This window comes from Eriocheir sinensis, chromosome 44 (genome assembly GCF_024679095.1).
Source record: "Eriocheir sinensis breed Jianghai 21 chromosome 44, ASM2467909v1, whole genome shotgun sequence".
NCBI lineage: Eukaryota > Metazoa > Arthropoda > Malacostraca > Decapoda > Varunidae > Eriocheir > Eriocheir sinensis.
Window position 1 is genome coordinate 13,445,650 of NC_066552.1, and position 19,773 is coordinate 13,465,422.

Sequence of the window (19,773 nt, forward strand, 5' to 3'; positions counted from 1 at the left end):
CTTCTGTACCATGATCCTAAGAAATATATATTTGACAAGGCTTTCATAGAAGTTCTAGGCATTTCCAGGGGTAGTTTAATGACCCTGGTGGTAGTTTGACCCTTCTTCTGTACCATGATCCTAAGAAATATATATTTGACAAGGCTTTCGTAGAAGTTCTAGGCATTTCCAGGGGTAGTTTAATGACCCTGGTGGTAGTTTGATCCTTCTTCTGTACCGTGAACCTAAGAAACACATATTTGACAGGGCTTTCGTAGGAGTTCTAGGCATTTCCAGGGGTAGTTTAATGACCCTGGTGGTAGTTTGACCCTTCTTCTGTACCATGAACCTAAGAAACATATTTGACAGGGCTTTTGTGGGAGTTCTAGGCATTTCCAGGGGTAGTTTTATTTGACAGGGCTTTTGTGGGAGTTCTAGGCATTTCCAGGGGTAGTTTTATGACCCTGGTGGTAGTCCGATAGCAGGAGATGGTGAGTTTTTGTCCCTCTCCTTTTTTATTTAATTTCATACTTTACTGTCAATGTCTCTTTTTATTTACACATCTTGAGCTTTTGTTCCTTCCTCTTAATTAACTGCACTGTCCTATTTTTCCAATCCATGTTTGCTCACTAAGGGGACTCACTCTGTTTGGGGCTGTGTCTCTACCAGTGTTAAGGGAATCTAATGACCAGTTATGCAAGGGAAAATCAAATCACACAGCACAGAGGTTCCATATCTCAAATACTGCAAGCTTGCATGTCCATCAGTGTTAACAGAATCTGATGACCAGTTATGCAAGGAAAAATCAAATACTAGCATAGCACTAAGGTTACACATCTCAAATAATGCAAGCTTGTATGTCCATCAGTGTTAACAGAATCTGATGAACAGTTATGCAAGGGAAACTCAAATACTAGCATAGCACTAAAGGTTATATGTCTCAGCAAACTCATGAGTCCACTATTGTTGACAGAATTTGATGAACAGTTGTGTGAATGAAAATCATGTCACACAGCACAAAGGTTATGTTCATCTCATTCTCGTGCTCATCAGGACCACACTGTATTCCGTCCACGCCTTTCCCACTTGTACAAAGGTAGAAGAATGAAACATGGCATATATTTTGACATATATTACATAGTAAATGTACAAACTGCAGCTATAATGGATAAATAATAATAAAAAAAAAAATTCTGTAATCTCGTTTTCTTTTCAGAATGAGAAATGTTTCCTTCTAATGTCCGTTACGTGGTGAAATTTTCCCGGCCGGTCTACGCTCGTCACATCGTCCGACAGAGAGAACACGTGCCCTTTCGTAACCGTGACTAGAAAAGGTTTTCCGACATGTTTAGTGTTCTTCAGAGTCTGCACCTGTCCGGCAGCGGTCTACAGCACTACCAGGGAACAACTGTGTCTTCGCGGCGTTACAAAAATACTCCGGGATACAACTTAAACAAATTGTGCAGGAATTTTAAAGTACTGTATATGTACCTCGTAAAGGCCATCATCACATCACACAGCAATACAATAACGATCCTAATTAGCAAGTGGAATTAACTTAACCAAGTGTTTTTAAGCATTGACGAATCATCCCTCGCACATCAAAATTGACGCAAATAATCACCGAGAGGACCGTCTAACATAATCAACCCTTTATTAGGCATGCAAGTAAATCACTAATACATCTCTCGTACAAAACGTGAAATGACCGAGTGGAACGTTGAGACTTAAATTAACCGTTCAGGCATGCGAGGACACGACACATCCAACCCTCAGAGCAGCAGCGAAGTCTGGGGTGCGTGCGATCTTATGCGGTTCAGGTCGTCGGCGGAAAAATACTTCCTCTCGAGTCTTACGTCTGAAAATAATCTAAGGACGCTAAGCTACATTATGTACACTGTGAAATCAAGACAAGTTTCCTGGGTGAAGGCAACTGTACATGTTTTGTGGAACGTAAACACGACTTCAGCAACGTAAGCCAGCTGCAGATGTTCACTGCCGGTTCGCTAGGTTATGTTGGCAGTTTGGTCATGCCATTCAAATACATTCCAAAATCAAGGGAAAACTATGGAAAAATTAAGCTCTGGTATGAAGATGAAATAGCCAAAGGAAAAGGCATGATGGAAAGGAAAACAAATAATGGTGAGTCTTCAGTTCACCAGGTTATGATCGGTAGTTCGTTCATGCCATTCGAATACGTTCTAAAATCAAGGGAAAACTATGGAAAAATTAAGCTCTGGTGTGAAGATGAAACTGCAATGGAAAACGTATGACAAATCCTTCTTTACAAGCCACTCTAAGTTAACTAAGAGACATCAATGAACGAAACTCAACAGAACCTCATCTAGACTGATCGATCGACCTTCTCAGTTTACTTTATATGAACGCATTTTTTTGTCTTGCACTCAATGAAAAGCTAAATTACGACTGACGATAACTCTTCCCTTAGTCTCGGTCGCTCGTCACACACAGCTCGGTGACGGCAAAGACAGACCAACCTTCTCAGTTTACTTTATATGAACGCATTTTTTTCATCTAACACTCAACGAAAAACTAAATTACGACTGACGATGACTCTTCCCTAAGTCTAAGTTGCTCGTCACTCACAGCTCGGTTACAGCTAAGACAGACCAACCATTCCACTTTCCTTTATATGAACGCATTTTTTTCATCTCGCACTCCAAAGAAAACCTAAGTTACGAATGACGACAACTCTCTCTTTAGCCTCGGTTGTCTGTAAGTCACACCTCCTCTCACTTCTGAACATGTAAATACACACACAAATACAAGTTAAGCTCACGATATGCCAAAACAAGCCAAGGAGAATTTAGATGAGTTCACACTGGAATCAAATCACTCACTCATGCGCTTGAAGATGAAGTGTTCCGAACATGCTATAAATATATCAAAGAACGATTCTCTCCTTGCCATTCTCTCTGCATCGGGGAAGGCACAGGATAAGTCTGGGGCGTGTATAGGGACGTGCAGCGAATGGTGGTGTGCCTTGCGACGGTCATGCGCTCTCACACTCACTCACACCCAAAGCTCGGCAGATAGTGACTCAGATTTACGATAACCAACACTCAAACTTGATACAGAAAAACAACTGTCAGAAGATGCCTCATATGTAAGGTTAGTATAAGGACAGGGAGGGAGAGGGAGAGAAGGGAAGAGAGATGAACAGGAAGGAAAAGAGAAAGGAAGGGAAGAGAAAGATGAGAAAAAGACTTGGAGAAGGAATGAGAAAGGGAGGAAGGAGTAGGGAAGAGCAAGCGAGTGAAAGACGAAGGAAAGAGACAATAAGGAAAGAATGAAAAAAGAAGTGTAAAAAAGGGAAGGGAAGGGAAGAGAAGGAGAATATAATTAAGAACCTATTCCCCCTTCTATGCTTCTATGATATCTTTGCCTTCCTCGTAACTGTGATCCCCTAAACAGCATCCGACATACAAGATTCACGCCACCCACTCACCTCCACCACTTAATCGTAATCACAGCAAACCTTAGAGAGTTGGAGAATATGGAAGATGCGAGCGTCTACGATTCCTCTGAGGGAGCTTCCGCGGGACACACTAACCAAGACATTTGTGGATTTAGTGATAATTGAGTTTTCTGCTGGCGACTAAACTGATTCATGCTGTTCTTATACTGTTTTTTAGCTGTTATTTCTATTACTGGGAAACTATTGGCATATATATTGTTTTTAATTGTTTCCTTATGCAATGTTTTACTTCATTATAGCAAGAGTCTTTTCATCTTTGCACAGAGAAAGCCGAGATCCCTGGTGTGGAGTTAGCTGCTATTTTTATTACTGGGAAACTGTTGGCATATATATTGTTCTTAATTTTGTTTCCCTATGCATTGCTTTCACTTCATCCTTGTATAGCAAAAGTCGAGATCCTTGGCGTGGAGTGATGTTTAAGTCCTGGGAAACTGTTAGCTTATATACCTTAATACCGTACTGATCTTACTTCTGTTTCCTTATGCAATGTTTTCCCTTCATTATACCAAGAGCCTTTTCATCTTCGCACAGCAGAAACCGAGGTCTCGTGTGGAATTTCGTCTACGTCCTGGGAAACTGTTAGCTTATACACCGTAGTACCGTACGGATCTTACTTCTGTTTCCTTATGCAATGTTTTCACTTCATTATACCAAGAGCCTTTTCATCTTTGTACAGCGGAAGCCGAGATCTCTTGTGTGGAATTTCGTCTACGTCCTGGGAAACTGTTAGCTTATACACCTTAATACCGTACTGGTAATCTCTGTTCAACACGTGACAAGCAGTGCTGAAAAGGGTGCTTGCTGGAGGGCGAGGAGTGGACACTGTGGCTGATAGGGTTCAGGTTTAGGGTCTTAGGGAACTACCTTGCTGATAGGGATTGGGGACTAAGAGGGAAAGGTTTTAGGGAACTTTCTGGCTGGTGGGGACTGAGGGTAGGGCTTAGGGAACTTCCTGGGTGGTGGGGGCTGAAGTACTGAGCGTAACCATTGCCAGCAGCCATTCGAGTCAACTTCCGGACTGGTATGGACTAACGTAATGAGCTTAAAGTTGCCATCAGTCAGCCACCAGTGTCCAGTCTCTCACTCTCGACAAACACCGCTTAGAAACAGTAATCAGACCTCCTTGAGACTTAAAGCTACGAGTATACAAAAAAGTTACAGAAATCTTAATGTACATTTGTCTTGAGGCTAACCTAGGATATCCGATAGTACGTAATTCACTTCAGTAGCAACGTAAGACTATAACACGACAGCATCCGAGGTTAATCATAAATGGAGAGAGGATGAAATGAAAGCATGGAGGAGAGTGAAACAGAAAAAGACGAACGAGAAGAAAGGGAGAGGAAGAGAATAAGGAGAGAGGATGAACGAATGAGAAGGAAAAAGAGGATTAGGAGAGAACGAAGGAAAAAGGAAGAGGAAAGTGAAACAAAGAGGATGAAATAAAGAGCGTAGGAGAGGAAAATTAACCGGGAAAAGACAGAATGAAAGCATGCGAGGAAAAAAGAACATCGGAGGAGGACAAAATGAAAGACTGAGAGAGAGAAACGATGGAGAAAGGAGAGGAGGAAAGAAACAGGCCGGGGAAAGGACAAGAATCAGAGGAGGTAAAAAGATCGACAAGGAAAAACAGACGCAAAAAAGAGAACATCGGACGACGACAAAACTAAAGACCAAGAGAGAGAAAAGACAGAGAAAGGAGAGGGGGAAAGAAACAGGCCGAGGAAGGGACAAGAATCGAAGGAGATAAAAAGATCGTAGAGGAAAAATAGACGCAAAAAAAAATTTGAAAAGCAAACCTCATCCAAATCACACTAACGGTAAACTTATGGAATGAAGATTAGTCCGTGCAGAGAATGCCATACCGGGTCGAAAGTCCTTTAACAACAACAGGTCACACTCACTCACTGCCTTAACTAATAAACCTGCTGATGCTGAAATAATAAAATAGGGGTAGAATTCACACCCCAAAAATGTTCTCCAGGGTTATAATTCTTCTTAAGCCACACACTTGCAGGAGAGCGCAACGGAAGCAATCGTCAGCTGCTTCAGGAATTGTAATATGTTCAAGTATTTTTTTTTTTATGATTTTGTGGGTATAGATATATATGTTTTTAGACTGTGTAACTTTCCCATATAACGTTCTGTGGTGGATTTAGCGGTGGATAGAATGATGTATGTGTGTGTTTGTGTGTGCGTGTGTGTGTGTGGTGGAATGTATGGAAGGAAGAGAGAAAGAGAGAGAGGAAAGTGAGATAGGAGAAGGGCTGGGAAGGAAAGGGAAGGAGAAAAAGGAGGAAACAGATCAAGAAAGAGGAAAAAAAGGGTTTGTAGAGGAAGAGGAAGAATGTACAATAGCAATATATGGAAGAAAGGAAGGAGAAAGAGAGGAAAAAAAAGAGATAACCATAAGAAATGAGAAGAAAAAAAAGAGGAAATAGAAAAAGAAAGGAAAAAAAATGTGAATGTATGTGTGTGTGCCAAAAAAGAGAGCCTGTATGTGTTAACCTGTGGCATGTTCAAGCTGGCCATGTGTCCGGGGTGGTGGGGAGGGCAGGGAAGGGTGGGTGAGGGTTGGGGCACTAGGAGATGCAGCAACACTTGGTAGGCTTGCTGGCGGGCACGGCGGGACTGTCTGCCTGTTGCTTGCTGGCAGAAATCAGCCGTGTCAGGTCGTAGAAAGCCTGGAAAGGGGGATGATGTTTAAGTTACTGCGCCGGTGTCAAATTGCATACTGTGAACACCATCAGCTGAAAACACTACTCTCCCTCTGTCATATCTTCACTATTTCCACTCGCCTCATTCATTTTCCCTTTGCCTATCCGTTAAAAATCAACTCCTCTGTACTATAAATATTAAAGAAGATAAATGCTGTCCCTCTCTGTCTCTCTATCTCTCTTGTTCTCTCTCCCTCTCTCTTTTAAAGGTAAGCTGTGTTAGGTCATAGAAAGCCTGGGAAGGGGATGACGTATAAAAATCAACTCCTCTGTACTATAAAAATAAAAGAATAAGATAAATGCTGTCTTTCTCTGTCTCTCTATCTCTCTTGTTCTCTCTCCCTCTCTCTTTTAAAGGTAAGCTGTGTTAGGTCATAGAAAGCCTGGGAAGGGGATGACGTATAAAAATGAACTCTGTACTATAAAAATAAAAGAATAAGATAAATGCTGTCTTTCTCTGTCTCTCTATCTCTCTTGTTCTCTCTCCCTCTCTCTTTTACAGGCAAGCTGTGTTAGGTCATAGAAAGCCTGGGAAGGGGATGACGTATAAAAATCAACTCCTCTGTACTATAAAAATAATTATATCTCCCTCTCTCTCTGTGTCTCTCTCTCTCTCTCTTATAAAGGCAAGCAGTGTTAGGTTGTAGACAGACTGGAAGGGGACGACGCATAGAAATCAACTCGTAACTACAATAAAAGTGAAGAAAATATATTAGATACTGGCTCTCTCCCTCTCTGTCTGTCTTTCTCTCTCTCTCTGATAAAGGAAAGTCGTGATAGGTTATATAAAGCCTGAAATGGTAATGACGTATAAAACTTAACAACTCAATACTGTATAAATAAGAAATATATTAATAGTACTGCCTCTCTCTCTCTCTCTCTCACTCTTTTTCCTCTTTTTCTCCTTCCTTCCTTCCATATAATCCTATTCTACATTTTTCCTCTTCCTCTACACACATTTTTTTCCTCTTTCTTCATCTGTTTTCTCCAATTTTTCCTTCCCTTTCCTTTCCATCCCTGTAGCATATGCCCCTCTCTCTCTCTCTCTCTCTCTTGCTGATGAGCTAAGAAAGTCTCACCCCAAGGAATCCCACACTGGACTTCATTTTCAAAACCTACACTCACTAATTGCCTGCCTAACAAAAAGCCATATATACACAAAAGCAGACATTTAGTGGCTACATAAACAGCCTCTTACACACTCTGCCTATTGATATATTTGTCCTGTACGTATATTCAAACAGGGCACACTATATACAAGCACTAGGAGTTAGGATATTCTTGGTGATTTACAGGATAATATGGAAATGAGAGGCATATGTTAACAGCCTTACACACCACATCAACACACGCCCCTAGAGCAGCCTTCAGAGCACACAGCAGCCTCATGCAAGCTCCGACGACAGCCCAAGATTCCGGACATGCGGCTAGGTCAATCAGGGTCATATACAGGGTCATAGGCACAGTACACACCCAGCATATGTCACTCGTCACATTCCAGGATTAGGTCAGGGAATCACATAGGCTTGTAAGATGACGGGAATGAATTAGTAACCATGAGAAACAAATCTTGGAACCCACACACACACACACACACACACACACAAGGGAGGAGTGACAGGTTGACAACACAAGGAATATCAAGCATGTAAAATTATATAACTGTTGCCTCTGACCTCAAAGAAACACAAAATGAATGAGTAACCATGGAAAACAAAAATCCTGGAGCCCGCAACACACAGACACACAAGGAAGGAGTGACAGGTTGGCAACACAAGCAAACTCAAAATATATAATAAGTGTTGCCTCTGACCTCAAAGAAAAAGGAAATTCAATATAACCATGGAAAACAAAAATCCTGGAGCCCGCACAACACACACAGACACAAGGAAGAAACAGCAACACAAGCAAACTCAAGCAATGTCAAAATATATGTGTTGCCTCTGACCTCAAAGAAAAAGAAAATGCAATATTAAAATGGAAAACAAGAATCCTGAAGCCCGCACAACACACACAAACACACACACACACACACACACAAACACAAGGAAGGAGTGACAAGTTGGCAACACAAGAAAAAATCAGGCAAAGTTAAAATATAATAGTATCATTTCCACCCTCATCCAGACACACATTTTCTGCAGGGATTTCTGGGGCAGGGCAAGACTAGGGCAAGATGGAGCAAGACTGGGGCAAGACTAGGACAAGGCTCAGCAACACAAAACACCCACACTTGCCTATAGCTTTGTTGGGGCAGGGCAAGACAAGGGCAAGACTGGAGCAAGACTGAGGCAAGACTGGACAAGGCTCAGCGACACAAACACCCCCAGTCCCTACTCTTAATTACTGCCTTTTGGGGGTAGGTCAAGACTAGGGCAAGACTAAGCAAGATGGGGCAAAACCGAGCAAGACTGGACAAGGTTGTGCAAGCAAGGGTCATAACTGGCCAAGGTTGATCTACACTGACTGCTTTCTGGGGGTAGGGCAAGACTATGGCAAGACTGGAGCAAGACAAAAGCAAGACTGGCCAAGGTTGAGCAAGCAAAGGTTGACTGGGTGAGAGAGGGCAGGTAAGGTTGGATAGGTAGGCAAGTCCTGACCTAAAGGATGCAGCATTTGTGTTTTTTCCTCTTGCCGGGATCTTTGCCCTTGCCATTGGTGTTCTTAGTATCTTCCAATTTGCGAGAGCGAATTTCACGCATCAAATCAAAGAAAACCTGTTGAGTGCGGGAGAGACTGTGTTAGAAGACGGAGAGTTAATCAGAGTGGGTTTGGAAATGTAAGTTGATTAATTAAGGGGGATTCAGTACTCAAATCAGAGAAAACCTGTTGAGTGTGGGAGAGACTGTGTTAGAAGACGGAGAGTTAATCAGAGTGGGTTTGGAAATGTAAGTTGATTAATTAAGGGGGATTCAGTACTCAAATCAAAGAAAACCTGTTGAGTGCGGGAGAGACTGTGTTAGAAGACGGAGAGGTAATCAGAGTGGGTGGATATGTAAGTTGATTAAGGGGGGGATTCAGCACTCAAATCAAAGAAAACCTGTTGAGTGCGGGAGAGACTGTGTTAGAAGACGGAGAGTTAATCAAAGTGGGTGGAAATGTAAGTTGATTAAGGGAGGATTCAGTACCATATACACCACAACCCGACACCTTAAAATTTATCCATCAGAGTTTGTGTTTTGTTAAGTGCTGTAGTCGCTGCCGCCCAGTTGTCCTATGCGCTCTACCCCTTCCCAGAGTCCATATTGACATTAGTGTTTGTTATAATGTGGAAGAAATGACCTGAACCTTAAAACAGTCCATATTGAAGTTATTTTTTGTTATATGACAGAAGAAATGACCTCAACCTTGCAATAGTCCACAGCGAAGCAATTATAATAGTGTTTTTGTTCTATGGTGGAAGAAATGACCTCAACCTTGCAATAGTCCACAGCAAAGCAATTATAATAGTCTTTTTGTTCTATGGTGGAAGAAATGACCTATACCTTGCAACAATCAATCCAATAATGATACCCAAGTTGCCTTATTAATGTAAAGAGATAGTGAGGTTAAGTGACCTCCATATTACCAGCTTTCTCCTCTAAGGCAATTCATTTGACATAGTACCTTGAAATGATGTCAGTAGCCAGAGTCAACCATTCCCTACAAGCTTTATATGAACCCCTTTACATGTTAACCTGGTAGCAGCGACGGCCCAAATTTGTGGCTTTACCGTGTACCAGCGACGGGCCAAATTTGTGCCATGATATAAACCCCCCAAAGTAGATGATACATAATCTGATCACAAATGCGTTGATATATATTATGAAATGGTTTGTGTGAGGGGTGATTTTTTTCTCATTTTTCTCGCTTGGAGGGACCATTAAGAAACATGATCCCTGCTGCTACCGGGTTAATTGACACCTTCAACACTCTGTTTCTCTTTGTTTGTAATGATATGGAGTAAGGATACCAAGAAAAGACTAAATGGAAGTGAGGTATGGATGTTTGTGTAATAAAATAAAAGTGAAAAACAGTTTAAAAGCTGCCATTAGTTTTTGGGTGGATGATAACTGATATTTTTTAGTGAATGAGAGCTGGAATATGTCCGTGAGAGTAGTGATCATTGCAACTTGTGACAGAGGGCAAGGGAGGGAAGGGGTGGGGCGTAACGGACTAACAGCTGGGTGGCGACAACTACAGCATCTCCCATCCTTACTGAAACCCTCTCCCTTGAGTCACCCCTTTAGCTGCTGAAAGAAAACTGATAAGAATATTGACCATTGCAACTTGTGACAGAGGGCAAGGGAGTGATTTATTTATTTATTTATTTATTTATTACATCAGACACGGCTCAAGGGCAACAAAAAGAGTACAGAAGAAAAAAAAAGCCGCTATTCACCGCTCCTATAAAAGATAAAAGAGTAGCCAAAACAGAGGTCAATTTCGGGTGGGGCGTAAACGGACTAACAGCTGGGTGGCGTTGACTACAGCATCTCCCATCCTTACTGAAACCCTCTCCCTTGAGTCACCCCTTTAGCTGCTGAAAGAAAAATTGATAAGCACAAAGTGACTAACGCAGTGGTGAGTCAGATTGCATGCAGCAGCCGGCGTCAGTGTGGGGTGGTGACTGGCGCCCTGACACTCACGGCCAGCACGACCAAGGGGGCAAAACAATAGACCCGGCAGTGCTAGATAAGTAAGGAGCCTGCTACCTGTTGCCTCGTCAGTGCTTGCCATGCTTCAGAAGATGAGACTGTGGGAATGCTCTGATTGGGTGCTATTCTGGTCTTTTAAAATTTCCATACAGGGCGTTGGTGATGAAATAAACTAATGCCCTGTTATGTTTTGGATGGGTGCTATTCTGGTCTTTTAAAATTTCCATACAGGGCGTTGGTGATGAAATAAACTAATGCCCTGTTATGTTTTGGATGGGTGCTATTCTGGTCTTTTAAAATTTCCACACACGGGGTTGGTGATGGAATACACTCTTTGAAAGCGATATTCTCTTAAAATTGACTGTGGAATGCCTATGATGGGTGATATTTTAGTCTTTTTAATATTTCCACAGGTAGTTGATGGATTAAACTCCTCCAAAACAGTAATATTCAGAAACTATAACTATGACTTTGAAAACAGTACTAGATGGAATACTCTTTGAAGCATTAGATTCCTCTCAACAAAATAAACTCTGAAAACACTAAATTCCCCTTACATAACACTCTATGGCACTCAATTCTTGGAGCCACAACTGCAGGGTCATATGGCGGACACTCTATGGCGCTGTGTAATAAGCATGAATGAGGCAGAGGCAGCAGGGTAGATGTAATATAGTCCACCCTTACAACATTAGTATTACTGCTGTTACCACTCTGCCATCGGAAACTGTATTATAAGCACTGTGTTAGGAGGCAGAGGCAGCAGGGTAGATGTAATATAGTCCACCCTTACAACATTAGTATTACTGCTGTTACTGCTCTGCCATCGGAAACTGTATTATAAGCACTGTGTTAGGAGGCAGAGGCAGCAGAAAGGGGTATGTGTGGACAGGTAGGAGTCTTATGCCCCTATACAACTAGTCCTCAGTATCACTTTCATAGGCACTGTGTACAAGGAGGCAAAGTGTCAGTCCTTCCACTCCTAGTGTTACGGGACCATTGGACATTTGGACATGGCTTAAATTATGTCATTATACAACCAGTCATTCCTGTTATCACTGTCCTTGGTATCACTGTTGTAAGCACTGAGTATGGAGAAGCAGAGTCACCCCTTCCATTCCTAGTGTTACACCTAAGCTTATTATGTCATACAATACAACATACATATTATCACTGTCCTTGGTATCACTGTTGCTTCCATTCCTAGTGTTACAGGACCATTGAAAATTTGGACACGGCTTAAATTATGTCATTATACAACCAGTCATTCCTGTTATCACTGTCCTTGGTATCACTGTTGTAAGCACTGAGTATGGAGAAGCAGAGTCACCCCTTCCATTCCTAGTGTTACGGGACCATTGGACATTTGGACATGGCTTAAATTATGTCATTATACAACCAGTCATTCCTGTTATCACTGTCCTTGGTATCACTGTTGTAAGCACTGTGTATAGGGAGGCGGTCACCCCTTCCATTCCTAGTGTTACGTACCCTTGAACACTTTGACATTGCATATATGAGAAAGGGGTTAAGAAAAGCAGGAGGAAGAAAATTTAAGACAGAGAAAGTTAGACAATTGTAAAGAAAAGTTAGATTAAGAAAGAGATTAAAAAGTAAGAGACCACAAAGAAAGTTAACGACAAATGGAAAGAAAGTGAGATAGAGAAAGAGGTTAAGAAAAGCAGGAGAAAGAAATTTGAAGACAGAGAAAGTTAGACAATTGTAAAGAAAGTTAGATTAAAAAAAAAGAATTAGAAAAAACAGGAAGAACCACAGAGAAAGAATATTTAAAACAACAAAAAAAGTTTGAATACAAAACATTAACAAAACCCCAATTAACACAGTCCCCAAAACATGACCTCGACACCACATGAATCAAGGTTGCACGAGGTCACCGACAGGGCTTACCTTGTCGACGTTGGCGCGCGTCTTGGCTGAGGTCTCGACGTACGGCACACCCCACTGGTTGGCGCGTGCTTTAGCCTCATCCTCTGACACTTTCCGGCGCTCCGTGAGGTCAGCCTTGTTCCCCACCAGCAGGAAGGGGATGTGCTCGTCGTTTTTCACGCGTAGGATCTGCTCCCTGGAAGACGACGTAAGTGGTGATGAGGGTTTGTTTTTATTTCGTTTTTCCTTTTTTTATCTGGTAACGACTACTGCTTACCAATATGTACTATACAGGAGTGATGCATGCCTAAGTATATGATAACATGAAATAACAAGCTTTTTGTGGCTTGCATTTTCGTTTTTGTTATTTTTTGCCCTCAACTCAGTAGCAGCGACGGGCCAAATTTGTGGCTTTACCGTGTAGCAGTGATGGGCCAAATTTGTGGCTTTACCGTGTAGCAGTGATGGGCCAAATTTGTGCCATGATATAAACCCCTCAAAATAGATGATACATAATCTGATTACAAATGCTCTGATATATATTATGAAATGGTTTGTGTGAGGGGTGATTTTTCTCATTTTTCTCGCTTGGAGGGACCATTAAAAAACATGATCCCCGCAGCTACTGGCTTAAGCTTAACTGTAAAAAAGCTCCCCTACTAAGTAAACTGTCCCTCTAGATCCTACTAAGTAAACTGTCCCTCTAGATCCTACTAAGTAAACTGACTCACCTGAACTCCTGTGTGGCTTGGAAAGAGTCGTCCTCAGTGATGGAGAACACACACAGGAACCCTTCACCTGACCTGCAAGGGACAAGCAAACAAACCTTATAAAAAACCAAAAAAATACCTCATAAATTAACTTCCTCTACATTTTTAAACACCATAACAGACAAAGAAACAGCACAGCCCGTCCTTATAAATAACATAAACATACCTCATAAATTAACTACCTCTACATTTTTCAATACCATAACATACAAAGACACATCACAGCCCGTCCTTGCCCACGCCTCAAGTAGTGTATATGACTCTCCCTAAATTGGCTGCTATAACTCAAGGGGGTGAAGGAAAGGCTGAAACTAGACATAAGAAGACAGGTTAGGTTAGATTTATGTATATTAACCGTGTGTGACTCTCCCTGGATTGGCTGTTATAACTCAAGGAGGTGAAGGATAGGCTGAAAACTCCACATAAGAAGACAGGTTAGGTTAGATTTATGAATATTAACAGTATGTGACTCTCCCTAGATCGGCTGTTATAACTCAAGGAGAAGAAAAGGCTTAAGACTCCACACAAGGACAGGTTATGAGGTGCAGGAGTCACAGGAACAAATACCCATAGTCAGGGAGTTAATTGACACTAGTTCCTGCCCCGCACCTGAAGTAGTTGTCCCTGATGGCTGCGTAGTCCTCCTGTCCGGCCGTGTCCAGGATGTCTATCTGCACCTCCTCGCCGTCCAGCACCACCTTCTTGCGGTAGCTGTCGGCCTTGGTGGGCTCGTAGTCCTCGACAAACTGGGGAGCAGAAATTACTTGGCAACAGTTGGGAAAACATCGACCGGCCAGCCAGTGTTAACTAATCAGCCAAACCAGTCAGCGGTTCTTACGTGAAAAGTTTTCCTCTCTCTCTCTCTCTCTCTCTCTCTCTGTTACATTATAAAAATCTTGAGGATAATCACTGAACATTTTGGCCACACATTTATACTTTTTTATATAGGAGCAGTGATTAGTTTATTCCTTTCCTGCAAAAAATAATAAAATGAATAAATAAATTGCACCACCCACCTCATCGTACATTAAGCTTCTTTGTTTACTGTACAAAAATACTAATAAATAAATAAATAAATAATTGCTCCACCCACCTCATCATACATGAACTGCAGCGTGAGGGCGGACTTCCCCACGCCGCCTGAGCCCACCATGATGACCTTGTGCAGGGCGGGGGCCGGCGGGTTCTTCTTGGCGCTGGACATGGCGGAGTTCTTCGTGGTGGCGGCGGTGGAGGCGGGGGCGGCCGGCGGGGCGACGCGCGAGGCGAGGCGAGCGACGAAGCGACGGACGCGTGACACCGGCTGCTGTATGGCGGCGACGAGGCCTCTCCACGCTTCCTTGCGCGACGACGTGCGGGGCGGGGCCAGGGGGCGGGGCTCGGCGGGGTAGTACACGCCGGGGGTGCGTCCGTCGCGGCTGTAGCTGCAGCTGATCCCGCGCTGATCGGTGTCCTCGATGGTGATGCGAGACCCACTGAGGAGAGACGTGGATTAATAGGGAAAGAGGAAGCCAAGAATCATGATAAAAATAATGAGTGAGGAGCACCGTTGCCAGATTATCGTACTCAATCTCGTATTTACCGGTTCCTGAGCCAGAGTAGCTATTGCCAAAACACCGATAATTAACCATTTCAACGATAGCTATATAAGAAGGCAGTTTTGGGGTCGGAAATCGGAAAACACAGGAGGCTGAGTACGACAATCTGGCATCGTTGGACTGAGGAGAAAAGATGAGGATTAATAACGAAAATAAACGGACAAAGATTAATAATAGAGGAAAAAGGAATTAAGGAGGAAGAGAAAGGAAAGAACAGAGGAGGGGAGAGAGATGAAAAAGAAAAGAGGAGAGGGAAAAGATGAAAGGAAGAGGAAAAGGAAGAGAGGAAATTGGACACGAGAAAGAGGAAAGAGGAAGAGAAAGGAGAGGGAGGAGAAGGAAAGAGGCAAGAGGGGAGGGAAGGAGAAAGGGGAGAGAAGTAAAGGGAGAGAAAAAAGATGAAAAGAAAGGAGAAAGGGGAGAAGAAAAGGGAGAAAAAAAAAGATTGGAGGTAAAAAAAAAAAAAAAATCACGGACACCTGCCTATCTCAGTCCTATTAGCGGCTCTCCAGCACGCCTCACCTGTCCAAACACCTGTGCAAACACCTGCCTCAGCCTCAACACGGAAGGAAGGAAGGAACACACACACACACACACACACACACACACACACACACACACACACACACACACACACAACGTTTTTTCATTCTTCCTTCATTATTTTCTACGTTTTTTCTTCCCCCCCCCCCTCTCTCTCTCTCTCTCTCTCTCTCTCTCTCTCTATCCTTTCTTTTCTCTCTCTGTCTCTCTTTCTCACATATTCTTCTTCTTCTTCTTCATTTAGGAGGAGGAAGAAGAGGAGGAGGAGGAGGAGGAGGAGGAAAGGGTGTGACAATGGAGGGAGAGAGAGAAATGGAGAGAAAAATGGGGGGGAGGGGGAGAGAGATATCAGGTATGAATACAAAAGGGTGGAGGAGATTGTGAAATACAGTAGTGAGTAATAGAGGAGGAGGAGGAGGAGGAGGAATACATAGGAATACATAGGAAGAACAGACACCAGAAGACCTATCGGTCTATGGCGAGGATGTCTGTTTACTACCGCTACTACTAGTAATCTACGTGTGGTAGGACAGGGCAGAATAGATGAAGGCTCCTCCCCACCCACCTCTCCCTCCGGCAACGTGCCGGCAGGAAATAGTTAGAAGAGAACACCATGTACCTTTAAGGAAGAAAGGGACATGGAAATTTTACAGTAGAGAGAGAAATAAGAGGATATTACTACCCTTAACTTACACTACTGGTAACCCAAGCTGTGGGGGAGAATGACTTCATTACATAAGAACATAAGAACATAGAAACACAGGGAGACTGGAAGAGGCCCGAGTGGCCTACACAGGGCAGCCCCAGAATCCCCCCTAATACTCACGATGGGTGAGGTGTAGTTTCAGGGGCACAGGTGGAGGCTTGATCCTCGTTTTACCGGCGGTACTATGCACGCACCAATGCCCTGTCACCTTACTGCACCCACACCTCACTCCACCTGTCATGCGGACATTAACTGTTGCTTTACTCTATTGTTAACTTACGCTACTTGGAATCTAGGTTGTGGGGGAGAATAATATGGATTTAGGTTGAGGTCTTGCTGCAATCTGTCTGAAAACATGCGAGGAAGGGTCAGTATAATCTTATATCCCTGAAGTACTTATCCAATGAAGACTTGAAGCTATTGATAATCTGTGCGCTAACTACTGACGGTGGGAGTCTATTCCAGTGATCGACGACTCTATTACTGAAAAAAACTTCTGCGCACCAATGTGTTACATCGGTTTCCCTTTAACTTCATACCGCTGCTGCGTGTTATTGTGCTGATGTCTCTCTGAAATAGACTAGCTGGGTTAATGTTGTCGAATCCATTAAGGATTTTGAACACTTCAATTAAGTCCCCTCTTATATTTCGCTTTTTTAGGGAAAGCATATCTAAACGCTTTAAACGCTCCTCATATGGCAAGTTTCGGAGCGCTGGAATTTGTTTGGTTGCTCGTCGCTGTATCTTTTCTTGCAAAACTTGATCTTTGATATAGTTCGGTGACCAGAACTGAACGGCGTATTCTAGGTGTGGTCTTACAAATGCTAAATATAATCTCTTCACAAGTTCGGGTGATTTATAATCAAAGGAGGAGGAGGAGGAGGAGGAGGAGGAGAACAAGAACAAGAGGGAAAGGAGAAGGTGTGTGTATTAGTAGTAAGAGGAGGAGAAGAAGAAGAAGAAGAAGAAGAAGAAGAAGAGGAGGAGGAGGAGAGGAAGTGAGGTACGTAAGGAAAGGAGGAAGTGGAGAAAAAGAACAGAGGCAGTATCGGAGGAGGAGGAGAGGAGAGGAGAGGAGGAGGAGGAGGAGGAAGAGGAGGAGGAGGAGGTAACAATGCATGGCGGATGTCAGTGAGGCCCCGCAAGTCTTCCAAGGTTCCTCTGGTGGTGACGAAGACCCCCCCCCCCCTCTCTCTCTCTCTCTCTCTCTCTCTCTCTCTCTCTCTCTCTCTCTGATTCTTCTTCTTATGATCTTTTCTTTCATCTCCTTTTTCTTCTCTTCTTTCTTCCTCCTCCTCCTCCCTTCCCTTCCCTCCATTTCCTCCTCCTCCCTTCCTTCTCTCCCTTTCTACAGCTTCGAGTTTTTCTTCCCTTTCTTTATCTCCTTTCCTCTCCTTCATCTTCTTCCTCCTCCTCCTCCTCCTCTGTTTCCTATATAATCTGACCTCTTTTTCCTATCCATATCTTTTCCTTCCCTTTCCTTCTCTTTTTACCTTCCTCTTTATTCTCTCTCTTCCTCCTGTTATTAGCTCCCTTCTCCTCCTCCTCCTCTTCTTCTTCCTCCTCCTCCTCCTCCTCCTCATTACTTCCCTATCACCATAACATCACTCAAAATTATCTCGAAATGATTCAAACTCACGACTTTCTCTCTCTCTCTCTCTCTCTCTCTCTCTCTCTCTCTCTCTCTCTCTCTCTCTCTCTCTCTCTCTCTCTCTCTCTATTTATCTGTGTGTGTGTGTGTGTGTGTGTGTGTGTGTGTGTGTGTGTGTGTGTGTGTGTGTGTGTAACTTTCCCTGCTACGCCTCGCTCTGCTAAACACTCCCGCTTTCCCACACGCACACAAAAACGCACATGACCTCCACACACACACACACACACACACACAATCAGTTATCGGTTTATATATAGTGACATTCTCTCTCTCTCTCTCTCTCTCTCTCTCTCTCTCTCTCTCTCTCTCTCTCTCTCTCTCTCTCTCTCTCTCTCTCTCTCTCATAATTCATCATTTTTTTTTTACTTTCTCTTTTTTTTTAACTTCTCTTATGAATGGAATAATCAATGTTAATGGTGAGAGAAATTCGGGGAAGCGTGCGTGCGTGTGTGTGTGTGTGTGTGTGTGTGTGTGTGTGTGTGTGTGTGTGTGTGTGTGTGATTACAGCTCTCTCTCTCTCTCTCTCTCTCTCTCTCTCTCTCTCTCTCTCTCTCTCTCTCTCTCTCTCTCTCATATATATTGATCAATCTGTCTATCTATCTGTCTGTCAGGCGTGAATTCCATTTCTTGCTTCAGGGATAGAGGAGGAGGAGGAGGAGGAGGAAGGAGGGGAGTTGCACAAAACCACATGAATAAAGTAACAGTGGAGGAGGAGGAGGAGGAGGAGGAGGAGGAAGGAATGTCTTGCCTCCCCACAAAATGTTCTCCTTCCCTTCCCCTCCCCTCCTCCTCTTCCTCCTCCTCCCTGGAAATTATTATAAGTTCCGCGCTGGCGAGCCCTGTAACGCACTTCATGTATGTAGGTTACGTGTGTGTGTGTGTGTGTGTGTGTGTGTGTGTGTGTGTGTGTGTGTGTGTGTGTGTGTGTGTGTGTGTGTAGATGATGATAGCTTTAGAAACAGTCACGAAACTCATAACCTCGGTGGTCGTGTGTGTGTGCGTGTGTGTGTGTGTGTGTGGACAAACAGGTGCGTGTCGTGAGTAAGGGAGAGGAACAAGAGTGAGTGAGTGAGTGACGAGAGAGAGAGAGCAAGGAACTATGAGTGAGAGAGTGAAAGAGAGAGAGAAAGATAGAGAGAGTAGGAGCGCGCGTGGGTGTGAGTCAGAAGTCAAGACCTATTGTGGTGAGTCAGTCTGGAAGGAGGAGGAGGAGGAGGAGGAGGACTTCACTGATACAACCCAACGTGACTCGCGTGGCAATGACAGGGCAGACTGGTTAGTAGACTGGAAGAGGAGGAGGAGGAAGAGGAGGAGGAGGAGGAGGAGGGTCAAGAGTTACATAGTGATAGGATTCCCCTCCCTCTCTCTGCTTCCTCTTTCCCTCTTCCCTATCCACTCCTTTTTATCTCCTCCTCCTCCTCCTGATCCTCAATACAGAAAGTCAGGTAGAAGGCATGCTTGGAAGGACAGAGATAGATAGATAAACAGAGAGAGAGACCTGCCCTTTAATAGCTTCTACAAACACAAGCATAGCAGGTCTAGCAGCTTTAAATTTGTGCGAACTTGTGATTTCTGTTTTATTCTTGTTTTCCAGCGTACAGAACCGCAATGTTAAGCGAATAGCGGTGATTGTACTGTTCTCTCTCTCTTTGTTATCTACCGGCATATGACCACAGATGTTGCGCCGACTAAACGAAACTTTCCTTTTTTTCTCTGTTAACTAGACACCGCTGGGAAAAATTGTGGTGCGAACTTGTGTGTTTTTTAATTTTCTTCTTGTGTTTTC

The 19,773-nt window shown here is 43.4% G+C and overlaps 1 protein-coding gene and 1 long non-coding RNA gene across 4 annotated transcripts in view; both read right to left on the reverse strand.

Moving 5' to 3' along the window:
• Positions 1-1,096: 1,096 nt before the first annotated feature.
• Positions 1,097-19,773, reverse strand: part of LOC126980567 (ras-related protein Ral-a-like) — a 25,300-nt gene continuing 6,623 nt past the window's right edge. Inside the window, exons 2-8 of one of the 3 annotated variants that reach the window (XR_007733366.1) lie at positions 14,583-14,964; positions 14,099-14,235; positions 13,451-13,522; positions 12,741-12,915; positions 8,796-8,912; positions 4,071-6,162; positions 1,097-3,925 (exon numbers count right to left, since the gene is read on the reverse strand). Coding sequence is in view for 2 of the 3 variants with exons in the window: in XM_050830640.1 (XP_050686597.1) it covers positions 8,796-8,912; positions 12,741-12,915; positions 13,451-13,522; positions 14,099-14,235; positions 14,583-14,964 (883 nt within the window). In the remaining variant the exon portion in view is untranslated. Of the gene's footprint in view, positions 6,163-8,795; positions 8,913-12,740; positions 12,916-13,450; positions 13,523-14,098; positions 14,236-14,582; positions 14,965-19,773 lie in introns of all 3 variants that reach the window. The other 2 variants (XM_050830640.1, XM_050830641.1) reach the window with 2 other exon arrangements.
• Positions 9,200-11,957, reverse strand: LOC126980569 (uncharacterized). Its single transcript, XR_007733367.1, has 2 exons — positions 9,675-11,957; positions 9,200-9,605 (listed from the first exon to the last, which is right to left on the reverse strand). It is a non-coding gene; the product is annotated as an uncharacterized LOC126980569 (long non-coding RNA).